At 43.9% G+C, this 19,623-nt stretch overlaps 1 protein-coding gene across 2 annotated transcripts in view; it reads right to left on the bottom strand.

The window, feature by feature from the left end:
* LOC136627267 (zinc finger protein 304-like) overlaps positions 1-19,623 on the bottom strand; it is a 218,256-nt gene that overhangs the window by 180,839 nt on the left and 17,794 nt on the right. For both annotated transcript variants that reach the window (XM_066602237.1, XM_066602238.1), the window contains exons 8-10: positions 18,021-18,096; positions 17,085-17,182; positions 15,353-15,443 (exon numbers count right to left, since the gene is read on the bottom strand). In XM_066602237.1, the coding sequence (XP_066458334.1) occupies positions 15,353-15,443; positions 17,085-17,182; positions 18,021-18,096 (265 nt within the window). The remainder of the gene's footprint in view (positions 1-15,352; positions 15,444-17,084; positions 17,183-18,020; positions 18,097-19,623) is intronic.

Genomic DNA, 19,623 nt, shown 5'->3' on the forward strand with positions numbered 1-19,623 from the left:
CTGTCTCGGTTGATTTATGTAATGCGGATAAGCACATATGAGGACTATCGTCAGGACCTCATCTATGGATCCGGTCTCTGGAGGCTTAGCTGAGTAGCAAAGTTATGTGTGACAGTATCTGCCTAGCCGCATCACATCAGCAAGACAACATTGTTTACAAATGAGAGCGAGAAACAGAACTTAACATAAAAGGGAGAAACAAGGTCATCGGGGGGATCATCAGGTGAGAGTGCTGTCGTTAGAGTTTTAGAGTCCTAAGCAGGTAAGTTAGTAGGCTACTTTACCATTCTGTTCCTTTAAATATGTACTTCATGGCAACCAAAGTTCGAGAAAAGTTTCCCTCGAGTTGGATTCCCATGCGGCTAGTTCCTCGAGCCTGTGTATTTGTGACATCTTATCTTTTCATTGTCATATTAGGGGCGTTTGTTTCGTCTTCCAAAGGGGTGGGATAAGAAGTTTAGCTGCTGAAATCAAAATGGTGGGCAGGCAATTTCTTGAGGGTTTAAACTGTTTCGAGGGTTTCCAGAGTAATATTTCCTCAGGGGGGAGTGTGTATGAGGAACCACAGATGTCATTCATTTGTTTTATGATGGCTTGCCAATAAGGTTTAATATTTGGGCAGTGCCACCATATGTGTAACAAGTTTCCCCTATCAGAGTCGCATCTCCAGCACTTATCTGTCTGTGTAGTATTACATTTATAAAGTGCGGCTGGGGTTTTATACCAACAGGTTAATAGTTTGTATGAGTTTTCTTGTATGCAAACACATTTGGAGAATCCATGGGAGTTCCCCAACACTTTCCTAGTTTCTTCTTTATCGAAGGTCACCCCTAGTTCTCTTTTCCACTCTCTAAGGAACCATGGTTTGTCAGACGAAGCACCAAGCAGAAAGCCTCTGTAAAGAAGTGTCATGAGCCTCCTCGGCCTCTCCGGAAGAGAGAGATACGTTTTGAACCAAAGCGGGTCACGCAGTCTTGGTACTTCTCTTGAAATTTTTTAAGTGAAGAGTAAATGCTTGAGGTTTCAAGGAAGTTTAAGGGATGATTTGGCAAGAGCAATTCAATGTGTGAAGGGTTGGTAATTTTTACTTTGTTAATAATGTCATTGACTGTCAAGGGGTTGACTTTCAACCAAAGGTTAGTTGTTTTTATTAATTTGTTAGTCAGGATAGAGGGGATTACAGATGCAGGTGTCATTGGCGCTATCTTATGTTGGTCGCTACTATTTGCTCTAATGGATCTTATAACTTTGACTGTGCCTCTTAAAGTCGGGCTTAATGCTTGCCTTTTATATAGGAGGTGGATACTGGTCCAGAGCAGATATTGTCCGTTCTGATCTAATAATGATCTTTCCACACTTGAGTGAGGGAGAATCCAATTCATAATCAACTAAGTTAACCCATCTAGCTATGTGAATCTCTTTGTAGTATGTTTGGAAGGCCCAAACCTCCGTGTGGTTCCTTTGTGTCAAATACGAAAAAGCTAACGTGGCTTTTGTTTATTCCAGATAAATTTCCGGAAGACCTTGTGTATGCTAGAGAAGAAATTGCCAGGGACTTCTATTGGGATGGTTTGTAAAATATATAGAATGCACGGAAGAATATAAGTTGATATCAGATTTTTTTCTACCCAACCACGACAGGAGAGGGGTATTAATGTTCTGTAATTGGTTTTGTACTTTTTGAAGAAGAGGGGGGAGAGAGGGGTGCGAAGTAAGAGTGACGCCCAGGTATTTGATGCCAGATGCGGGCCAGTTAAATGGAAGTTCTTTCTTTATATACTTAATCTTGTTGGTTGGAACTGAAATGTTTAGAGCCTCTGATCTCTCATAATTAACCTTGAAGTTTGAGATTTTACCAAATTGCTCGAATATATCCAATATTGCAGGGAAGACTTTCTCCGGGTTGGTCATGAGCACAAGTAGGTCGTCTGTGAAAGCAGCTACCGTATGCGTAAGATTTCCTATTTTTATTCCCAAGATTTTGGGATGTTGTATAATTCGCTGGAGCAAGATCTCCATGACCAGCACAAAAAGGGTGGGGGAGAGTGGGCAGCCCTGCCTGGTTCCATTGGCAATGGCAAAAGGCCTCGACAGAGTTCCATTTATTTGAAGTCTAGCTGTAGGAGTTGAGTACATACTGAATATGGCCGCTATGAACTGGCTTGGGAAGTCGAACTTTTGCAGTGGGACCCTCATGATGTCCCAGCTCACTCTGTCGAAAGCCTTTTCAGCATCTGTTCCCAAGAGGACCAGTGGTGTTTTGTTATATTTGGTGTGGTGAATAGCATTGATAATACAGGATGTGTTAAATTTTCCCTCTCTTCCTGTTACAAATCCCACCTGGTCTGGGTGTAATAATAAGTAAAGGTGAAATGTGTTGAGCTAATAGTTTTGCCCAGGTCTTAAGGTCTTTATTTAGTAATGGGATAGGCCTATAATTGCCACATTGATTCCAAAAGAAGGGAAAGATCCAGAACAGAGTAATGAATGCTTCCAAGGCTTGTTTAGGGAGATCTTCTCCTGACAAAAGTGTGTTACACAGATTTGTGAAGATTGGGAGAAGTATTTTAGAGAAAGTTCTATAGTATAATATTGGCAAACCATCAGGCCCTTGGCTTTTCCCATTGGGGATGGATTTAAGAATTTTCTCTACCTCAGAGGAGGTGATTGGGGATAAAAGGTTGGCCCTGTCGTCTTCAGTTAGGTTGGCTAATTTAAGGGACTCCATGAAAGTTTGCATTATGTTATTAAAGTTTTTATTTCCCCCTTCCTGATTATTGTTGGGAAGATTGTATAGGTTTTCGTAGAACTTTTCAAATTCTGTAGCAAGGTTAGCAGTGGATTCTACTGTGTGGCCTGAGGTTGTTTTTACTTTGTGAATAAATGCTTTTTCTTTTTGTTTCTTGATGAGGTTAGTCATTGTTTTGGAGCCTTTGTCTCCATGCATGTACATTTTATATTTGGAGGAAAGGAGGGTCTTTGCTGCTTTAATGTTGAGAGTGTTTTTAAGTTTGTCTCTAAGGCCCTTCAGTTCCTGGAGCGTATTACTTTTTGATGAAGGTTTATGAATTTGCTCTAGGCTAGATATCTGAGCTAGCAGGGAGTCAATTTCTTTCTCTCTTTGTTTCTTAACCTTCATACCCAGAGCTATCAGCGATCTCCTAGTGAAGGTTTTATGTGCTTCCCAGATGGCTGAAATAGGGATGTCTGGAGTGTTATTTATCTCAAAGAATTCCTTCGGTTTCCCTGATAGTACAGAACATTGATATGTATCACTTATCAGTGTGCAATTTAGTCGCCAGGTCCATTCTATAATGGGGAGGCTGTGTATAGGGATCGAGACTGAAACTGGTGAGTGATCTGAAATTGTCTTTTCGCCAATGTCTGCGGCTCTGACATTTTGGATGTGTTTACCTGAAACTAGAAGGTAGTCTAGTCTATGAAAGGTCTTGTGTACATGGGAGAAATTTGTATACTCTGTCTTCGGGGTATAATATCCCTCATGTGTCTTGCAGGTTCAATTCAGACAGGGTAGCTTTAAGTCTACATATGTGTTCACTGGGTCCAAAATCAAGTTGAAATCCCCTCCCACCACTACCAGCCCCTCGGCAAAGTCTGCAAAACTAGATAGGGTGCGGATAAGCCCCGGGCTTGATTGTGGTTTGGTGCGTAGAGGTTGACAAAAGACACTTTGTTATTGGCGATCGTGCCTGTGAGGAAGCTGTATCTACCGCAAGGGTCTGTTTTCTGAAGTGTTAATGTGAAGGGGATGTTTTTCCCTATTGTGATGGACACTCCTCTAGAAGCAGAAAAGTATGTGCAATGGAACCATTAGTTGTATGTGCGAGTAGGGAGTTTGGGTATGCGATTAGGTTTTAAATGAGTCTCTTGGAAGAACACCACTTCAGATTTTAGTTTTTTCAGAAGGGCGAATATTTGACTTCTTTTTTGAGTATTCATCCCTCTTACATTGAAGGATGTGTACCTAATGTTAGCCATTGTGTATATATGTTAATTTGTTAGGCGCCTATAACCCGCTCGTGATGCTTCATATGTTGGATGTCCCAGCTCGATGACTAAACGACAAAAACGTTTTACAAATTTTGTCACATTATGTGGCGAACAAAACAATTTACGAAAACCCAGGTGTGGAGAGAGCCACCAAAAAGACGAGCCCTTCAGTGCGTAAACTAGGCCCTGAATAATAAAGGCTCGACCCAGACGGCAAGTCCCACCTGTGTATTTGGGGGGTGGTTGGACGTACTTAGTAGACCACCGAGACTTAATAGTTTAAGGTTTTGTCTTTAAAGGAGTTTAGTAGTAGATTATTTGACAAATAATTGTCAGACTTTGTTTGACATAGCTAACATAGTTTAACAGACCAACTATAGTTCTACATGGATACCCCTTTGTTTCAGAATCTATGAGCATAGTTACACGGGTCAAGTTTATTTAGTAATTCTTGTCCCATTGGCCGGAGGTTCCACCCTTCAACGCCCCCCCGTGGTTTGGCCTCCAGTGGCTGGTCGCAACTCACGGGTCCCTGGCATGCTTGGCAGCACTCTCCGTATCCTCTCCAACTGTAATAAAGTCCTCTTCCAAGATGTGATGGTTTCTTATCCTAGAAAATTAGGAAAGAGAGGGAAGGTGGAGGAAGAGATAACGAGAGAGAGAGAGAGAGATAACGAGAGAGAGAGAGAACGAGAGAGAGAGAGAGAGAGGAGGAAGGGAGGCAGGTCCTACGGGTCTTGTCTGGCAATGACAATCCATAAAAGTATCCTATCCACTTAAACGTGGATGGTTTGATTAATTAGTCATTCAGGGCTTGAGACTTTCTAGATGATTTAAACTTTGAGCTGATCTTCCAGCCCTCTGGTCTCGAGAGTTGAGGAATCGCTTGGTGAATTTGTACTGGCAGCCAGGAAGGGATGTCGAGCGGAGAGATGTCCATCTTCTTCCAAGTGCTGTTTAGATCCTCTGGGGTTCCGATAGTGATTTGTTGTCCTATGAATGTGGCAATGCCAAATGGAAGTAGCCACTTTACTGAAAGTTTTTTCGCCCTCGTGGCATCTGTAAGCAGCTTCAGTATGCGCCTCTTAGCTAATGTGCTTGGCGCTATATCTTGGAAGAGTAATATTTTGTGGTTTTCAAATAGGATGTCTTGGGTCTCTCTTGCTTTCTGAGGATAGCTGCGGTATCTACATAGCTAAGTAGCCCACAAATAACGTCATGTGGAGGGGCTGAGGCCGCGGGTCTGGGTTGGAGGGCTCTATGTATGCGCTCGATTATAGTTTCTGTTCTCTCTTCACCCAGTAGAGTCTTAAATATTTGTATAGCCGCCAACCTAAAGGGTCTCAGCTGCAGTGGACTCTGGGAGGCCCCTTATCCTCCTGTTCTTCCTCCTGCTGCTATTCTCTTGGTCTTCCAAGAGAAGGAGGGCTTGATTAAAGTGGTCTTGTTGGGCCAGTAAATTACTCTGCACCGCTTCGCCATGGTGGAATAATTCGAATTGGGAGTTCTCTAAATCATCCACCCTGCGACTTATATGCTTGACATCTGTTTTAATGTCCGCAAGTTCCTGTAGGACTGGGGAGAGAGCTTTGGTCAGAATTTTTTGATAAAGGAGCGAGAGACTGGACCTCTGTCCTGCTCTTCATCTTGGTCCGAATGCATTGATCAACAGTCCCTGTCAGATTCGACCAGGTCATGGTCAGGTGGAGCTTCATATGCAGCTTTTGGCCTCTGTGCCGCAGGTGAGTGGTGTTTTTTTCTTTAAGTATTTGTCCATATCTAGTGGATTCTTATTACGTTTTGGTGTATCTGCTGGGTCTTTGCTTCTGTCTCTATTAGTTTTAACCATCTTGAAGTTGGTCTGTCTTGGAGTATGATGCAGTCTCGGTGGCATCTATACAGATGTTAATTGAGCGTAATTGCTTTCATACGGTCTTTTGTGAAGAGTTCCATTGTAAGGTTTATATGCCTAGAAAGGAGAGGCTTTATTTCTCTGGCAATGTATTTGTTTCGAAATTCTTGCGTTATTGGTAGTCAGAAAGCTAAGAACCTGAGCTTTGTTACCACATTGCTGTGGGTCTCTCCTATGCAATGTGCTGGTTGCTAAATATGGAGGTCTAGAGAACCTGCTTAGAGTGTTTCATACGTAGTTTACTTATTCAGATATAGTAGTGGGATGATGATCAATGATCCTTTCTAGTTCAGCTTTAAAATGGCGTCCACCCAGAGGAAAATGGCTGCCACAACAGGTTCTGAAGATTGTGTTTGATTATGGTAGCCTTCTGAACATATGATGTGTCTGGTTTCTCCCAGGAGGCTTACACGTTGATACAACCCCCTGCCCCTGGGTGTACTGGCAGGCTAGTGTGGGGTAGATTGTCTTTGGTTCCTGATCTGCTGCAGTCTATGGTCAGCGCGACCGGAGCGCAGATTCCTTTACCTTTTGTAAATTATAAGTGATACACTCTAATCTCACACTCACAGCTCTGATATATATGGAGCTTAAACCTGTTGCGGGAAACCTAACCCATTGTTCCCTCTTGCTCCTTCCTCCATCAACGTGTTCCACAATCAGATATAACTAGATAGTGTGTATAGAGAAGCCTTTATGGCCAACACAATTGGTTATAGATAGAGATAAACGACCGTGATGGCAGCCGTTATGGCTGTAATAGTAATGTCGAAGATGGGAGGTAGAATTCAAGCAGAGGCTTAAGTATACATAACCCTGCCCCTTACCTTGTGACATCATCTCCTATGCTTCAGTGAACTAATCATGACGTCCAATCTCATCTATCAAATCTCATGATGGACAGTGGATAGGCGCATGCACCCCAAGCATCATATGGTACGGCATCCTCTTTCCCCTATTAGACGTGTTACCATAGGAACCCTGGAGTATACATATCAACCCCTGGCTCCATCAAATATCGCGATAGCTAGCGCGTTAGTGCGTGTGCATCCGAGCTGCTACCCCGGACGCGTCTGCTATGAGTCATTGCATAGGCGACCATGAGGTCATCGCGCATGCGCAAAAAGGGCTGTCAAAAAAAGTGGCTATAACTTTATTGCTGCATCCTGTACCTGGCAGACTGGCGCATGCGCATTCAAAGTCCCCACACGGATGCTTGAGCACAATGTCTCACCATCAGCCACACGATATCATTGCGCTTGGGAGGTGAAGGCACAGTTATCGCACCTCATCCTTTAGGTTGACATATCTTTAACCTTCAGTTCCTGTAACCACTTAGGATGACTTTTACGTCCCCAATTAGGTAAATCAGGTAACTTATATCAAAGAGAGGAAAACAACACAACTGTAAAACAGAAATGCTAAAGCCTCGGATTAGAGCTAGAATTGTCCCAGGGAAGTGATAATGTCTACGTGGGTTCAAGAGTTACAGTTATCTATATATAGAAAGATATCTCTCTCTCTCTCATGCATTACTACACTATTCTTGGTTATATATTATACTGCTGAGGCAACATGAAAGCTGCGCTGTGATTGGTTGTTATATATTATACTGAGGTAACATGAAAGCTGTGCTGTGATTGGTTGTTATATATTATACTGCTGAGGTGACATGAAAGCTGTGCTGTGATTGGTTGTTATATATTATACTGAGGTAACATGAAAGCTGCGCTGTGATTGGTTGTTATATATTATACTGAGGTAACATGAAAGCTGCGCTGTGATTGGTTGTTATATATTATACTGCTGAGGTAACATGAAAGCTGCGCTGTGATTGGTTGTTATATATTATACTGCTGAGGTAACATGAAAGCTGCGCTGTGATTGGTTGTTATATATTATACTGCTGAGGTAACATGAAAACTGTCCTGTGATTGGTTGTTATATATTATACTGAGGTAACATGAAAGCTGTGCTGTGATTGGTTGTTATATATTATACTGCTGAGGTAACATGAAAGCTGCACTGTGATTGGTTGTTATATATTATACTGAGGTAACATAAAAGCTGCGCTGTGATTGGTTGTTATATATTATACTGCTGAGGTAACATGAAAGCTGCGCTGTGATTGGTTGTTATATATTATACTGCTGAGGTAATATGAAAGCTGTGCTGTGATTGGTTGTTATATATTATACTGAGGCAACATGAAAGCTGCGCTGTGATTGGTTGTTATATATTATACTGAGGTAACATGAAAGCTGTGCTGTGATTGGTTGTTATATTTTATACTGCTGAGGTAACATGAAAGCTGTGCTGTGATTGGTTGTTATATATTATACTGCTGAGGTAACATGAAAGCTGCGCTGTGATTGGTTGTTATATATTATACTGCTGAGGTAACATGAAAGCTGCGCTGTGATTGGTTGTTATATATTATACTGCTGAGGTAACATGAAAACTGTCCTGTGATTGGTTGTTATATATTATACTGCTGAGGTAACATGAAAGCTGCGCTGTGATTGGTTGTTATATATTATACTGCTGAGGTAACATGAAAGCTGCGCTGTGATTGGTTGTTATATATTATACTGCTGAGGTAACATGAAAGCTGCGCTGTGATTGGTTGTTATATATTATACTGAGGCAACATGAAAGCTGTGCTGTGATTGGTTGTTATATATTATACTGAGATAACATGAAAGCTGCGCTGTGATTGGTTGTTATATATTATACTGAGGTAACATGAAAGCTGTGCTGTGATTGGTTGTTATATATTATACTGAGATAACATGAAAGCTGCGCTGTGATTGGTTGTTATATATTATACTGAGGTAACATGAAAGCTGTGCTGTGATTGGTTGTTATATATTATTCTGCTGAGGTAACATGAAAACTGTGCTGTGATTGGTTGTTATATATTATACTGCTGAGGTAAAATGAAAGCTGCGCTGTGATTGGTTGTTATTAGAGATGAGCGAACGTGTCCGTTACGGACACATCCGCACCCGGACACCGGCTTTAGCGAACACTGCAGTGTTCGCGCGTAAGTGTCCGGGTGCCGCCGGGGGGCGGGGAGATGCGCGGCGGCGCGGGCGGCAGTAGCGGGGAACAGGGGGGAGCCCTCTCTCTCTCCCTCTCCCCCCCACTCCCCGCCGCACCCCCCCGCGCTGCCACGGCGGCCCCCGAACTTTTTCGCCCGAACACCGAGGTGTTCGCAAAGTTCGGTGTTCGGGCGAAAAAGGGGCGGGGCCGAACGTGTTCGCTCATCTCTAGTTGTTATATATTATACTGAGGTAACATGAAAGCTGTGCTGTGATTGGTTGTTATATATTATTCTGCTGAGGTAACATGAAAACTGTGCTGTGATTGGTTGTTATATATTATACTGCTGAGGTAAAATGAAAGCTCATCCATCAACCGAGAACATTATCTATTAATTGCAACCACTTTAATTCTGATGAAGTCTTGGAAAAGCTGAGTCTTCTCACCCCTCAGAATAAAGCAACGCAGTACCTTATATGCCCCGCCCATAATATGTCCTCACCAAATACACATCATTTGATCAAAGAATATATTTGTCCATCAGGTATAGTAAAAGGGACAACATTCATTGAGGATATATCACACTTCTTATAAGAGGTCACATATTAGATGGTTTAGAATATTTCTTATCCCAAACCATCCTCTATATCATAATGGGACCTACTAGGAACTACGGAGGAATGTATCTAGACGAACGCGGCAAAAGACAGGCATTCATTTAATCCAGATGGAGAACATGACTGGAGTTTATATACCCAGCAGCTCTCCTTCTGGAGCAGTTTCCTCCCCACATTGCCTCTCCTCCCATTGGTTTTTATATTCCCTATTCCCTGAAATGTGAGTACTTTGGGATTATTGGCAGGTTTTTCTTTAGTATGGGTGGCTAAACTGCTGCGTTCTTTACAATTTATATTTCCAATCTGGGAGGCACCCTTCTGTGTAATTCCTGCACTGTCTTCCCCACGTAATCAAGTGGATATGGGGATGAGGCCAGATAGACAACATTTTGTGTTCTACAATTAATGAAGTCTCTAATCTGGTAATCTGCTCCTGTAGCCGCACCGGAATAGGGATACGACAGGGATATGATCCTTTAGGAAGGTCCTTCTGGAGCCAAGTGGACATCATAGGGGATGGCAACAGGTGGCTATGTACTAATCTGTCCCTGAGATTCCAGCCACGTATAAATGTAATCTCAGGTCTATCCAATAGACACTCCTGTAAATCCGGATCTTGCAAAAGAATTCCCCAATATTTGTCCAATATTCCCCTGATTTGAGTGGATCTATTATCGAATGTACTGATAACTCTTATCCTGCCATCACTGTTCATCCTTGCTTTAACATTCCAAAATTCCTCCCTCCTAGAATTACTGGCAAAGCTACGTGCCTCTGAAATCACTTCCTTGGGATATCCTCTGTCCTCAAAACGAGGAGACATCTCTTGAGATTTTATTTCAAGTTCATTGGCACTGCAGCAGTTCCTACGGGCTCTGATAAATTGCCCTTTCGGTATTTCCAGGTATTCCTGGATGGTAACTTTTCAAGTGCAACAATGTGTCCGTTGCTGTAGCTTTCCGATGGATGGTTGTTTGTAGAGAACCTGCTTCGGAGCACGAAATGTGCAAATCCAGAAAACTAATACTTGAGGAGCTGATTTCTGCTGTAAAATAGAGCCCCAGCTTGTTCACCTTACGATGAGCCACAAAGTCATGGAAATCGACAATTCAACCATTCCATAGGATAAGAACGTCGTCTATGTATCTCACCCATAGATCGACCGATGATGTCCACTTCTCGTTCGCCTCGCAAAAAACAATGGTTTTCTCCCACCAGCCCAGGTACAAGTTAGCATAAGTGGGGGCACACGGGCTCCCCATAGCTGTACCCCTGAGGTGGTAGAAGTACTTACCCTCGAAGAGGAAATAATTTCATTTGAGGACGAACGAGAGGAGACGAAGTAACAACTGATTGTGTGGTTCAAGTTGTGTCCCCCTCTGACTGAGGAAAAACTCCACTGCGTGGAGCCCACCAGAGTGGGGAATCGAACTATAAAGCGATTCAACATCTAAACTAGCAAGCTTGGTGCCTGGTGTTAAGGACAACCCTTCAAGCTGCTTAAGGACATCAATTGTGTCCCTCGTATATGTCGGCAAAGCCTCCACAAATGTTCTTAACAAGATATCAAGATTTTTACTGATACCTTGCGTCAAACTGTCAATCGCCGACACGACGGGTCTGCCATTCAAAGGTGATAACCCTTTATGGACCTTGGGCAGCCCATAGAAGGTGGCTATCTGGGGAGAATTTGGATAGAGAGACAGAAATTGCCCTGCTTATCGGAGGGCTTGATGACAATTGTAGGATCCTTTTCCAAAGTTACCAGTGCTTTCTTTTCCCCTAACGTGAGATTTTGATGTTCAAACCGGTTCATTTTAGATAGTCTGTCCTTGTGCAAATGAGAATATGGCTGATCCCTCGGCAGTGTAACAGCCCTTCAGATATTTGTAGACAGCTATTAAGTCTCCTCTCAGCCTTCTCTTCAGCTAAACATTCCAGATCCTTTAACCGTTCCTCATAGGACATGACTTGCAGACTGCTCACCATCTTGGTAACTCTTCTCTGAACATGCTCCAGTTTGTCTACGACTTTTTTAAAGTGAGGTGCCCAGAACTGGACCCAGTATTCCAGATGAGGTCTGACTAAGGAAGAGTAGAGGGGGATAATGACATCACGTGATCTAGACTCTATGCTTCTCTTAATACATCCCAGAATTGTGTTTGCCTTTTTGGCTGCTGCATCACATTGTTGACTCATGTTCAGTCTATGATCTATTAGTATACCCAAGTCTTTTTCACATGTGCTGCTTAGCCCAATTCCTCACAGTCTGTATGTGCTTTCTTCATTTTTCTTGCCCAGATGTTGGAATTTGCATTTCTCCTTGCTAAATGCCATTCTGATAGTTGCTGCCCACTGTTCAAGCTGGTCTAAAAATTTTTTCTAGGGTTAGCCATCTCTCTTAACTTTGTATCATCTGCAGATTTCTTCAGTTTCCCCTCAATTCCCTGATCTAAAGTTATAAAAATGTTGACCAACACTGGGCCTAGGACAGAGCCTTGTGGTACCCCACTTGATACATTTTTCCAGGTAGCTGTGCAGCCATTTATGACCACTCTTTGAGTACAATAATTCAGCCAGTTGTGAATCCACCTAACAGTTGCCTTGTCAATGCCAGATTTGGTCATATTTTTGGTCTCTGTCCCCATGTTGTATATTCTGTTATCCAGGTCTATGTCCCCATGTTGTATATTCTGTTATCCGGGTCTATGTCCCCATTTTGTATATTCTGTTATCTGCCTCTATGTCCCCATGTTGTATATTCTGTTATCCGGGTCTATGTCTCCATGTTATATATTCTGTTATCCGGGTCTATGTCTCCATGTTGTATATTCTGTTATCCTGGTCTATGTCTCCATGTTGTATATTCTGTTATCCTGGTCTATGTCTCCATGTTCTATATTCTGTTATCCGGGGTCTATGTCCCCATGTTCTATATTCTGTTATCCGGGGTCTATGTCCCCATGTTCTATATTCTGTTATCCGGGGTCTATGTCCCCATGTTCTATATTCTGTTATCCGGGGTCTATGTCCCCATGTTCTATATTCTGTTATCCGGGGTCTATGTCCCCATGTTGTATATTCCGTTATCCGGGTCTATGTCTCCATGTTGTATATTCTGTTATCCGGTTCTATGTCTCCATGTTGTATATTCTGTTATCCGGTTCTATGTCTCCATGTTGTATATTCTGTTATCCGGGTCTATGTCTCCATGTTGTATATTCTGTTATCCGGGTCTATGTCTCCATGTTGTATATTCTGTTATCTGCCTTTGTCTCCATGTTGTATATTCTGTTATCCGGGGTCTAGGTCCCCATGTTGTATATTCTGTTATCCGGGGTCTAGGTCCCCATGTTGTATATTCTGTTATCCGGGGTCTAGGTCCCCATGTTGTATATTCTGTTATCCGGGGTCTAGGTCCCCATGTTGTATATTCTGTTATCCGGGGTCTAGGTCCCCATGTTGTATATTCTGTTATCCGGGGTCTAGGTCCCCATGTTGTATATTCTGTTATCCGGGGTCTAGGTCCCCATGTTGTATATTCTGTTATCCGGGTCTATGCCTCCATGTTGTATATTCTGTTATCCGGTTCTATGTCCCCATGTTCTATATTCTGTTATCGGGATCTTTGTCTCCATGTTCTATATTCTGTTATCCGGGTCTATGTCTCCATGTTGTATATTCTGTTATCCGGGTCTATGTCCCCATGTTGTATATTCTGTTATCCGGGTCTATGTCTCCATGTTGTATATTCTGTTATCTGGGGTCTAGGTCCCCATGTTGTATATTCTGTTATCCGGGTCTATGTCTCCATGTTGTATATTCTGTTATCCGGGTCTATGTCTCCATGTTGTATATTCTGTTATCCGGTTCTATGTCTCCATGTTCTATATTCTGTTATCCGGGTCTATGTCCCCATGTTGTATATTCTGTTATCCGGGTCTATGCCTCCATATTGTATATTCTGTTATCCGGGTCTATGTCTCCATGTTGTATATTCTGTTATCCGGTTCTATGTCTCCATGTTCTATATTCTGTTATCCGGGTCTATGTCCCCATGTTGTATATTCTGTTATCCGGGTCTATGCCTGCATGTTGTATATTCTGTTATTGGGATCTATGTCTCCATGTTGTATATTCTGTTATCCGGGTCTATGTCTCCATGTTGTATATTCTGTTATCCGGGTCTATGTCTCCATGTTGTATATTCTGTTATCCGGGTCTATGTCTCCATGTTGTATATTCTGTTATCCGGTTCTATGTCTCCATGTTCTATATTCTGTTATCCGGGTCTATGTCTCCATGTTGTATATTCTGTTATCCGGGTCTATGTCTCCATGTTGTATATTCTGTTATCCGGGTCTATGTCTCCATGTTGTATATTCTGTTATCCGGTTCTATGTCTCCATGTTCTATATTCTGTTATCCGGGTCTATGTCCCCATGTTCTATATTCTGTTATCGGGATCTATGTCTCCATGTTGTATATTCTGTTATCCGGGTCTATGTCTCCATGTTGTATATTCTGTTATCTGCCTCTATGTCTCCATGTTCTATATTCTGTTATCCGGGGGTCTATGTCCCTATGTTGTATATTCCATTATCCGGGTCTATGTCTCCATGTTGCATATTCTGTTATCCGGGTCTATGTCTCCATGTTGTATATTCTGTTATCTGCCTCTATGTCTCCATGTTGTATATTCTGTTATCCGGGTCTATGTCCCCATGTTGTATATTCTGTTATCGGGATCTATGTCTCCATGTTGTATATTCTGTTATCCGGGTCTATGTCCCCATGTTGTATATTCTGTTATCCGGGTCTATGTCTCCATGTTGTATATTCTGTTATCCGGGTCTATGTCCCCATGTTGTATATTCTGTTATCCGGGTCTATGTCCCCATGTTGTATATTCTGTTATCCGGGTCTATGTCTCCATGTTGTATATTCTGTTATCCGGGTCTATGTCCCCATGTTGTATATTCTGTTATCGGGGTCTATGTCTCCATGTTGTATATTCTGTTATCCGGGTCTATGTCCCCATGTTGTATATTCTGTTATCGGGGTCTATGTCTCCATGTTGTATATTCTGTTATCCGGGTCTATGTCCCCATGTTGTATATTCTGTTATCCGGGTCTATGTCTACATGTTGTATATTTTGTTATCCGGGTCTATGTCCCCATGTTGTATATTCTGTTATCCGGGTCTATGTCTACATGTTGTATATTCTGTTATCGGGGTCTATGTCTCCATGTTGTATATTCTGTTATCCGGTTCTATGTCCCCATGTTCTATATTCTGTTATCGGGATCTATGTCTCCATGTTGTATATTCTGTTATCCGGGTCTATGTCCCCATGTTGTATATTCTGTTATCCGGGTCTGTATCTCCATGTTGTACATTCGGTTATTGGGGTCTATGTCTTCATCTTTGGTCATGTGATCAGCGCCCGTTACATCAGATCAAGAGTCGGTCAGTGTAAAGGACCCTCAGTCCCAGAATTGGAGAACTACTCCCCCCCCCATCAGTACAGATATGATATAATGGTAAGTAGTTCCCGCTCACATTGGTGTGCTCCACGCCCGCGCTGTAGATGTCATCATGTGTCATCGCCTACAACGGTCGGACATTTCATCCAGATTTAGTATAATGGGGGATATACAGCGGAGACTGACCGATCCCAGAGTTTATAGATCTACAGGAGTATCAGCAGCCGGTGACTGAGGAGAATCTGTGACTTCCCTGCTGTACTCAGTGGTTACTACTCACCTGCAGGAAGCTCCTCTTTACACCGCTGATCGCCCCTCACATCCCTCTCTGTAGCATTAATATTGGGCAGATCTTCATCCGGATACAAAAGCTGTGAGACAAATATTGTAAAAGTCAGCAGCCGGTTGGAGAAGTTGTGTGGGACGTCTTACAGCACTAAACAAGATCATTAATTACCACGAGGACCAGGACTGAGCCGACAGCAGTAGTCATCAGTCATGTCAGAGTGGATGCCCTTTAGGCTACAATTAAAGGGATTCTGTCAGCAGGTTCATGCGGTTTGGCTTGGAGCTCTGAGTCGCGGAGGGGGCCGTGCTGGCTTCTCCCTCCTGCAGATTGACAGCTTTCTCCCCTTTTGTGTATCAGAAGAGAGCCGTCACTCTGTATGCTGGTAGAGGCCGGCATGGCCTACATCCATGACTCGGAGCTCATCTGCATTGTCCTCCCAAGCATTTGGCGCCTACGTTCTGAATACCAGGATGCCAGAAGTTCACTTCCATTTCCTTCCCAGTGAGCCCTTAGTGGTGAGAAGATCTAGATTTCCTGACATTTTTACAATAAGATTTAGAGCTTCCTTAACCTCACCATACGTCTCAGAAGTTCTTCTGATTTGTTCTAGAAGGTCCAATAGGAAGCCTCTTGTCCCAGTGGGTTATGCTCCAACTACTCTGACATTATTTGGAGGTTCCCATGGAGATTCCTCCAGCTTTATCTCCATCTGCCCCATGTGTCCTCAGGAGGCAGACCCTCCTACTGGATAGGGAGAGCCTTTATCCCTTTATGTGCTGCTATATTCATGTTTTAGACATATGTATAGGAAGAGAGCAGGTAGTCTGTATGCTGCAGGCCGGGAGAATCAGACATGGCCCCCTCCGTGACTCAGAGCTCAACTCCAAAATGCATAAATCCCTTTAATTCTATAAATGTTTGTAGCTGTATTTGATACCACATATCAGAGGTCGGTACAGAGATCTGTCCTATCATCTATTATACCCAGGACTGTAACAAGGGGGCGCTCTAATAACTATGTATAGATATGTCAGAGGTCAGTACAGAGATCTCTCTCATCATCTATTATACCTAGGAGTGTAACAAGGGGGTGCTCTAATAACTATGTACAGTGTATATATATATATATTAGGGGTCAGTACAGAGATCTCTCCCGTTATGCAGCCACTGTCCTCTCCAGTCTCTGGTGGCAGCCGCTGATGGCGCCCTCTTTAGTGTAACCAGTGTCTTGCTTTATCCGTATTTCTAACATGTAACCAAACATCGTAGTCACCAAAGCTCTCGCCAGTCCAGGTGTCTGATGTATTTTCTCTCAAGCACACCTGATGTAACTGATGAAGCCCTTGATTAGTTGCACCCGGTGTGCTTGAGACAACTGATCTACAAACGTGTGCTTTTGTGAGGGATTCTATTCAGGGGTGAATAATTCAGAGACGGCAGTTAAGCGACCAATGCGGCATTTTGTGGAGGAGTCAGAGGACCACTTGCTGTTTCAGTTGTGTTGAGCGATTTACATTGCTCTGGTTTGATGGCAATAAAACAAAAAGGGTTGTAAATTTGGCAAATAAACCTGATCTGCAATGGGGGAGAATAGCTTTGTGTGCAGCTCTATGAATATAGCAACTGACTAAATGCCTCCTTCAGTACAGGACAATATTCTGTTAGCTTTAGCACCAGCTGATTGGCATTGTGCAGTGAGTCAAGACCTCTCAGCCTCATCTACCTGCTGGTTCTCCGGGACACTGGGCTTTTCTTCTGGACAGTTCTGGGAATATAAACGCCTGGGACATTTCTCTGGGGGGTTTCTTTCCATGAGTCCATCTGTAGGAAACACACAGTGACAGAATAGATTATCTCCATGTGATGAGCAGATGATGGGCTCTATGTGACCCCCAATAACTTAACCCCTCCTTACAGGTGATGGGCTCTAGGTGACCCCCAATGACTAATCCCCTTTTTACAGATGATGGGCTCTATGTGCCCTCCAATGACTGATCCCCCTCCTTATAGGTGATGGGTTCTAGATGACCTCCAATGACTGATCCCCTGCTTACAGATGGGCGCTATGTGACCTCCAATGACTGATCCCCTCCTTACAGGTGATGTGCTCTAGGGGAGCCCCAATGACTGATTGCCCTCCTTACAGGTGATGGGCTCTAGGTGACCCCCAATGACTGATCCCCCTCCTTACAGGTGATGGGCTCTAGGTGACCCCCAATGACTGATCCCCCTCCTTACAGGTGATGGGCTCTAGGTGACCCCCAATGAATGATCCGCCTCCTTACAGGTGATGGGCTCTAGGTGACCCCCAATGAATGATCCGCCTCCTTACAGGTGATGGGCTCTAGGTGACCCCCAATGAATGATCCCCCTCCTTACAGGTGATGGGCTCTAGGTGACCCCCAATGAATGATCCCCCTCCTTACAGGTGATGGGCTCTAGGTGACCCCCAATGAATGATCCCCCTCCTTACAGGTGATGGGCTCTAGGTGACCCCCAATGAATGATCCCCCTCCTTACAGGTGATGGGCTCTAGGTGACCCCCAATGAATGATCCCCCTCCTTACAGGTGATGGGCTCTAGGTGACCCCCAATGACCGATCCCCTCCTTACAGGTGATGGGCTCTAGGTGACCCCTAATGACTGATCCCTTTCTTACACTGCTGATCAGCCCTTATATCCGGCTCTTCTGCTTCCTCTTTAACCTCAGCCTTAATAACAATCAGATTTTCACCCTAAACAAGAGAAAAAAAGGTTTGCACAAAAAGTGTTATGAAGTGGTGGTTACAGAAAAGTTTAGTAGAAAGCTGCATTATAACCTATAGAGGACGTGAACGGGATTTTTGATATAACTTACCGTAAAATCACTTTCTTGTCCTGTTCATTGGGGGACACAATATAACTTTGGGTATAGCTTCAGCCACTAGGAGGCAACACCACGTATAACACCACGCTGAAAATTAGACGGCACCATGGAGACGGGACGCCAGCAACGGAGCAGGTAAGTGAATAACTTCTGTATGGCTCATAATTAATGCACAATGTACATTACAAAGTGCATTAATATGGCCATACAGAAGTGTATAGACCCACTTGCTGCCGCGGGACAACCCCTTTAAGCACTTCTGTATGGCCATATACATGCACTTTGTAATATACATCGTGCATTAAATATTGGGCATACAGAAGTTATTTACTTACCTACAGGGGTCCCCCCCCCCCCCCCTGTGCTGGCGTCCCCGTCTCCCTGGCGCTGACCAAATCCTTCTCCTGGCTCGAATAGACGCGCTTGCGCAGTCTGCCTCTTCTGTCCCGTGGACGCGCCGCTCCAGCGTACTCGCGACGCACAGGTCGTCTGTGCACGAATAAGTATCCAGAAAAGAGCTGTGGTATCGTCAGCGGCAACGGAGCTGAAACTTCAGAGAGCTGGGGCCTGCTAGCTGTCGATCAAGTTAAACGGCCGCCTCCGCGGGAATCCAGACTGTAAACACCAACTTCACTGTCCCTCCGTGAAGAAGGAAGCAGACCGATTCCAGGCGCCAAAAAAGGCGTCACATTTCACCATTGTGTCTGGTTGGAGTCCCACGATGACCATGGTTGGAAAGCTTGTCGGGAGAGGCTCATGTTTCCCCGGGTCGACTGTCTTCAGGAAGTCATAGAGGCAGCTGACTACTGTCAGAATGTGGGGTACCGCTGTCCGGCACAAGGCCATATAGCTGAAGCACGGCATGGCCCTAATGCTGCGTATTCCGACAACCTCTCCACATGTCGATTGTCTTGGTAGCGGTAGCGTGCAGAGGACTTGTGCCAAGAGGTTCCTCAGCCCGTCTCAGCCTGTCATTAAACGGTCGTACCGCTGTTGAAGGGTGAGAAGGATGTATCGCAGGAGAATGTGTGGGAGCTAGAGCTACCAGAGAATGGGCGATGGAGACACATGGCTTAAAATTACCAGTAGGAACCGCCCACTGAAACTGACAATGTCCGCAGGATCACCTTCTGCATGAAGCCTAGGGGTTTTATAGCAGTCCAGCACTGGACATGGTGACTCTTTGGGTAGTCAACTAGGGTTGGCCGTTTATAAAGATGTCAGCAACCGCATGACTCTAATCAGTCACTAGAAAACATGACGTTACGGCAGGATTACACAACGTATATGAATCTCGCTGGTCCGCCTGAGGAAATATCAGGAGTAGGGAGGGACAAGCGCTAGAACTAAAAAGCAGTATAAGTGTATACTGATCCTCGGCCTCCTGCAAGCAACA

Source organism: Eleutherodactylus coqui, chromosome 5 (assembly GCF_035609145.1).
Source record: "Eleutherodactylus coqui strain aEleCoq1 chromosome 5, aEleCoq1.hap1, whole genome shotgun sequence".
Classification (NCBI taxonomy): domain Eukaryota; kingdom Metazoa; phylum Chordata; class Amphibia; order Anura; family Eleutherodactylidae; genus Eleutherodactylus; species Eleutherodactylus coqui.